Genomic DNA, 6,446 nt, shown 5'->3' with positions numbered 1-6,446 from the left:
AGGACTGAACCACCATTCACTCACAATCAAATTGCAGGAGAGCAAGCAGTTTCAAGGAATGAGGATCAAATTTTTCAGTCACTTTTTTACTTTTTTTAGTAAAAAGTTTTTTACTTTTTAGTAAAAAGTTTTTACTAAAAAAGCTTTTTACTTTTTTAGTACTTTTTTTCTGCTGTCCCTTGCGAATTCGCATCACAAATACTACATTCCATTTTATAACTGCTTTTAGCCATTCCCAAACAGTTACAAAAATGCAACTGATGAAAAGATAGACTTCCATTATGATTAAGGATGCCTAACAGATGAGATCCAAGTGGAAAAAACAGACCAAAAAGCCAAGTCACCTGTACACACTAGCTTAAGTGTTTATTTAAAAAGTAAACTGTTGGGCACATTGAAATTACAAAAAAAGAAAAATACATAAAAGAATCTATTAGATTAAGCAGTTGAAAGGCAGCAATATTACACGCTGTTTACATACCAACATATACATTAATTTAAAACAAGTGGCATGTCACCAACATGTAAAACAGACTTCAAAAGTTAAAAAAATCAAGTTGACTTTTTTAAGAATATGAGTCTACCACATGTGAACATGGGTTTGGTCATTCAGTTTTAAATCCCCTTTTGCACTGAAATGTTCAGTCTTCAAATTATACAAGTGGATAACTAGCAGCTGTTGCTATTCCACAGTGGTTCTTCCTGTCTTTGGCCATGTAGATATATCCTTTGTCACCCCACTTCTCACCCCAGCTGAAAATCAGAAGTAAAAGGTTTATTTTCATATCCCGAAAGACTTATTTATCATTCTCCCCCTGCCCTCCCGAAGTGTTTATACTGAAAACTGCTGCCTTCTGCCTTCAGGTAAAATTGAAAAAGCTGGAACAAAATTGCTTTCCAGAAAAAAAAAAGCATGTTACAGAAGAATCACCCCAAGCTCACAGAAACAGTGCAGCTGTCCTCTTGCTGCGTGGAGAACTCAAGAGTGCAAACCTGGATTACAGGTACTTGAAGCTCAGACACTGCTCCCAGACAACTATAAGGGAGGACAAAGACTGCAAGCAGCATGAGGGCGGTGCCCCAGTAATATGGAGAGCATGAGACAAGCTCATGTGACGTGCCCTTCAGCATTAATATGTTGTTTTCCCTCCAGACTAGGAGGGTAACTCCATTTTTAAAGTTCAAATGTTAACCTATTTCACACAAGCGAGCAGTCCCACTGCTTCTGAAATTCCATTACCTCTGCCACTGACACAACCTGTTTTTCCTCCTGCTCCCCATGCAACTCCAACATCTACTAGCTCTATGAGCTGCTCCAGTACCAAGCTCTCTCAAATTAACTAAAAATGCAGAAGAATGAGATTACTGCTTGGGACTTGCTGTTAGACAGCCAGCAGCCTGAGCTGGCTTTTAACTTTTGCCATGCAATGCCCTGAGAACAATCTCCAGACTTTCTCTATGCAGATTTCAACTGTTGTTGCTTCCCCCTTATCCCAAGAGAGGAACTACTCTCCCTCCTCTGCCACCCCCAAAAAACCACCAGGCACAAAGAAAAAATCTTACCTGTTCTTCACAATCCAGTATTTCTTCCCATCTACATCTTCACCCTCAAAACCATAACCTACAACGAGAACGCCATGGTCCAAGTCTTCACTGCTACAGTCTGGTTCATAGTAGATACCTGAGGGGGTGTAAGTTCACATGTAAGCAAGCTCTCCCCTGCAGGAAACCCTTCTTCCCCACCAGAATAGTTGTGTTTCAAACTGTGTTGCACAGCTTCTTGAGATAGTCAGAACAGAGTGACAAGTGAAATGTATCACTGGGAGAAACTACGGACAAGTACAAACATATGCAAGAGAAGTACCAAGTGTGGGAACCTCGACTAGAATTAAAAGGACTCTTGATTGTGTCCTACATCAGTTTTCTCTGCTCATTAAACTGAGGGTAATGAATAATAAGTATTCAAAAAGTTCTCTGCATGCAAATTGCTAACAAATTCCCACCTGATTGATAGAACTGGAATGAAGAGTGGCCTGCATCAATAGCAACGGACACTGGACCCACAGCTGCTACTGCTTTCATGAGAGCTCTTTCATGTCCTTGGGGGATGTCAACAAAGCCAGTGTCATTAGCAGCATTGTACTCTGCCTTGTAGCGACAGTCTTCATCATCCTGAATAAAAAAAAGTCATAGTTATTACATAGTTCTCTAGTTTACACACAGGTGAACACAGGAACTACCAGACATTCCAGAAATCCACTGCCTTGAAAGCAAAAGACTGAAAAGGATCTGGTTGTTCCAGCAGTGCTCTGAAAGGAGAAGACCAGAAGGAAAACAGAGAAGCTGCTTTTGAGTTTCTCAAAGATACAGAAAAAGTAAAATGCAAAGGGCAGTAGGGCCCATAAGGAAAGCTTTACTGGGATGCAGAGGACCATCACATCCTGGAACACTGCATTCTTTGGTAGGCAGGACAAATCTCTTTTCAGAGAGGATGAAGCCCAGAATGCATTAATAGGCAATGGAAGAGAGCCAAGTATTCATTAATTACAAAGCAGTCCAGAAACTGCTCATTGAGCAAGCACTTAAATCCACAATTTTAGTCTGTCAGAGTTTGGAAAACTGTACAGAATGACTTGGAAGTTACTCATATTATACGGACTTACAGCACTCCTGTGTTTTGGGCTGCTTCGCCTTTTTTTTTTTTTTAAACACACAGACTGAACCCGTGTGTACCACAGGCACTTACTTCAGAAGAGAGGCTTAATTTGCAAGTTTGGGCATTTGACATCAGAATAAAAGAGTTTGTGTCCCTGCTCTACCTGTGTGATAAGTTAGAACTCTCTAGAGCTCTTCAGTTGCCTCTCCAACTAAAGGAACATGGACACATGCCTCAGATATTTACTTTTTGTACTCAGCAAGTTAAGCACTTCCTACAATCAACTGGAATCTCTGGAAGACCCAAGTTTGCCAAAAGGCAGTTACAAGGATACAGGTATACAGGAGTTCAAATCCAATGGCTTCTGTGTTATTCACAGTGAATGGCATTGCTACTGCACATTCAGTCAACAAAAAACCGCAAGGCAAGACACTCTCTAGGGAGCACTACTCCAAGTGTTTTGTAAAAGCCCAAAGCTTAGACTCACATGACACCATTTATTACTGCTCTTTGGTCCTCTCATGCCTGTTGAGCTTTTGGTAGATCATTAGAGGTGTTTTAGAAGTCTGCACATTATCTGCATTTATGCACATGCAGTCCAGAAGTAGAACATAAGGCACTGCCAACAACCACCTGAGAAGACTCGCACCGGCTCAAGAATTACTTGGTCTACAGGTAGCAATCCTGTAATAGCTTAGTTATGAGAAGTAGAATCGCACCCCTAAGATTAAGCAGCAGTTTTGACAGGAGCCAGGTCTTGGTTTTGTGTGTCAACCAAGATAAAGCGTAACATCTGATAGGAGGGCAGCAACGAGTGGGAGGAATAAAATTATTTGCTCTAGTTCTTCCAACTGGTCTGGTAAGATTGTGACCTCAAAGAACAATGTAGTATGTGATTCCGACTGAACCTGGGGCTAACAGACATTCTAGCTTTCTTTGGGAAGATGCAAGACGAAAAGCAGATGCACTGATGGCTACTTAAGCACCTTCCTTTCTAGGGATGAGTTTCCCAACACATACAGTTTGTTCATACAAAAGATGCAACACATGCAGCAAGTTCAGCCATTACATTTACCTTCGCAGTGTATGGGTAGGATTCCTCTGAATCAATTCCCCCATTATCCTGCACATACTGGAAAGCCTGGTCCATGAGACCACCATTGCAACCTTGATTTCCTTCAGGGCGGGAGCAGTCCACCAGATTCTGTTCGCTCAGTGAAACAAGCTTGCCAGTTTTTCTGAAGTGCTGTCCTTCGAGAGCTCCTGTAGTGCTGAAAGCCCAGCAAGAGCCACACTGACCCTGAAGCAAGAAGTGAAATCACAAGTTACAACTTTGACGGATTAGGCAATTACAGTTCCCATGTCACCAATCTAAACTTAAAAAAAGGCAAAAGCCGCAAGTCCAACTTCTGTTTCAAGCTCTCACTACGTTCAAGCAAAGACATTAAATGTCAGTTCTTAGACATTTAGTACAGAAGGACACCTAAACAGTTCCCAGTTCCAACGGGGTACAGAAATTTTACTGAGATGAAGCTCAATTCAGTGTGCTTGCACTAGACTTCACAAGTCAACAGCATTTTTCCTGTAGGGAAATGAAGGCAGCATTCAGAAAACTGGTTAAAAATCAACCATCATAGAATACCTGGTCTTTAACTGGAGTTACATATCCTTTCTCTCTCCAGTCTACAGACCGTGGTGCTTCAAGGAAGCTGGGCTCAAGAAACTGGGATCCTCTGTACTTCCTTCCTGACTTCTTGTGTATATAGCCATTCATCAGCTGTCTGAACTCCTCAGTCGTCTGAAGAAAATTCAAGATATGCAGTCACCACCTATTACACACTGTTGTTTAAGAGTGGATGTTTCATATCTCAGTACATACCATGTCACCAAACTGATTCATTCCCAACTTGTAGCTGTGTTTTCCTAATGAGTGATCCAGATTATGGAGTTCAATCATTTTCAGATTCTTCTCCCACACCACTCTTCTCCAGCTTTCCTCTCTCTGAGGGACAAGAAAACAACGTATTTCAAGGAGAAGGTTCAAACAGAATTTCACTTAAGTGACAGCTTTCTTTCTTATGTCCTGTATACTCAGGCAAACGTAGACTCCTCCAGCGAAGAGCTGGAACACTGTTTCAGAGATGGTCATTTCACCACCCTCACACTAAAAGAGGACAGTATAGCTGGGTGTTTATGTAAGTGAAGCAAAAGGACCTACGAAGAGGGGGATTACCTTTCACAAATGCAGACCGTAGCCAGTATTAAAACAAAGCAGTCATGACTCAGCTGATGGGGCCCGGCTGAGTGTGCTCAGTGTTTGCTGAGCTGAACACACATCCCAGCGGCTGTCCGCCAGGCACTCACCTCATGATAGTCCTTACTGTGCCATGACTTCCACAGCTGCCAGTGGCCATCCAAGTCGCGATCTATTCTCGGCACACCGAAGGCCAGCCCCAAGCACAGGGACAGCAGGGCGAGACACACATTCATGTTGGCAAACCTACCGGGAATTAAGCAACACCGGTCGGACAAAAACAACACGCACACGGGACCTGTTTTGCTTCACAGCCTCTACTGCCGAGATACGAGGCTGGGAAAGGATGTGCTGGCCGACCACTGACTCTCCTCCTTTATAAACAGGCGGGGATAAACAAGATGAGCGCGGAGCCCGGTGCCGAGCCCTTCCACGCAGGGTCCCGGGGGCCGGCCGGGCTGCACACCCCGGGCCCGGGAGCGGTCTCGGCGGCGGGGCCCTTCCGTTCCTTTCCCTTCCCTTCCTTCCCTCCCTTCCCAGCCTTCCCTTTCCCTCCCAGCCCCGCCGGGCGGTCCCCGGGAGCCTGCGGAATGGCGGCTCCGTGCCGCGGGCCCGCCCCGCCGCGGGATGGGAGCGGGGCCATGCGGGACCCCCGCCGCTCGCAGCGCCGCCTCCGGGGCTCCCCCTCTCCCCCCCCACCTTCCCTTCCTCCCTCCGTCCCCGCTCACCTCGCTCGGCCCCGGCGCTTCCCTCCCCAGCTCCCGGCCCAGCAGTACCCAGCGGGGGGCGGCCCCGCGGCCCCTCTTATAACCGCCGAGGCCGTGCCCGCCCCGCCGCCACGATTGGAGGCCGGGCCAAGACGGGACGGGCCGGGCCGGGCAGCTCCGCACCGCCCGCCGGGGCACGGGCAGAGACCGAGGGGCCGAGCCGGCGCCTTGAGAGGGCGACCCCGCGGCTCACATGCTGGGCCTGCCGCGGAGGCTCAGCTCGGGCTGCCCGAGGCGAAGCGGGCGGCACGGCTTCGTCTGCTCGCCCTGTGTCCCCGGGTGGGTGACCGACCCTGCCCCGGGCAGGTCCCGCGTGGGGAGGCTGCTCCTAGGGCTCCTGAAGTGCCTTTTCTTGTCCCTGGTCCTGATACTATAACATTCGGGTATTGGCACCGCAATATGGTTTTGTGTACATCCAGCTGTGTCCGCTGGAAAACACAGTGACGCTGAGGGTCGGGGCACAGGTGAGATGTTAAATCCAGTACACGTGGACGTAGTGCATGTCAGATCACGAGTAGGCAGGCTTTAATTTTTACCAGGGCGCTTGCCACAAGTAGTAGAATGGCTGCAAGAGCTATGCAAGGTTCCCCCCATAAGCTCTTGTAAAGCCAGCATTTCTGATTGCTTTTCGCGTGCAAACTGAAGAGTAAAAAGCCAAGGGTTTGTAAACTGTTGCACAACGGCAAAAAGACAGAAATCACGTGATGCGTGCTTCTCCCTTTTTTTGATGTCTTAAGACACAAATTGTGTCATAACACATTAAAAAAAA

General features: G+C 46.6%; 1 protein-coding gene across 1 annotated transcript; it reads right to left on the bottom strand.

Moving 5' to 3' along the window:
* Positions 1 to 340: 340 nt before the first annotated feature.
* On the bottom strand, positions 341 to 5,768 carry CTSL (cathepsin L). Its single transcript, XM_080573030.1, has 8 exons — positions 5,639 to 5,768; positions 5,021 to 5,156; positions 4,536 to 4,658; positions 4,299 to 4,454; positions 3,732 to 3,956; positions 2,004 to 2,172; positions 1,564 to 1,681; positions 341 to 753 (listed from the first exon to the last, which is right to left on the bottom strand). Exons 2-8 carry the CDS (start codon positions 5,144 to 5,146, stop codon positions 654 to 656), a joined length of 1,017 nt encoding a protein of 338 aa, XP_080429156.1. The 5' UTR covers positions 5,147 to 5,156; positions 5,639 to 5,768; the 3' UTR covers positions 341 to 653.
* Between the last annotated feature and the right edge of the window lie 678 nt (positions 5,769 to 6,446).

The sequence above is a fragment of the Anser brachyrhynchus genome (assembly GCF_964034855.1).
Source record: "Anser brachyrhynchus genome assembly, chromosome: Z".
Classification (NCBI taxonomy): Eukaryota; Metazoa; Chordata; class Aves; order Anseriformes; family Anatidae; genus Anser; species Anser brachyrhynchus.
This window is presented reverse-complemented; position numbering and strand designations above follow the sequence as displayed.

What these genes read in the sequence shown, in the direction of transcription:
- CTSL (XM_080573030.1), bottom strand. Translation starts at nt 5,146, where the DNA reads ATGAATGTGTGTCTCGCCCTGCTGTCCCTGTGCTTGGGGCTGGCCTTC. An exon ending in ATTCCAGTTCTATCAATCAG is followed by an intron (nt 1,682 to 2,003) that starts GTGGGAATTTGT and finishes ACACCCCCTCAG; the next exon opens with GTATCTACTATGAACCAGAC. An exon ending in TACTGGATTGTGAAGAACAG is followed by an intron (nt 754 to 1,563) that starts GTAAGATTTTTT and finishes TCTGATTTTCAG; the next exon opens with CTGGGGTGAGAAGTGGGGTG.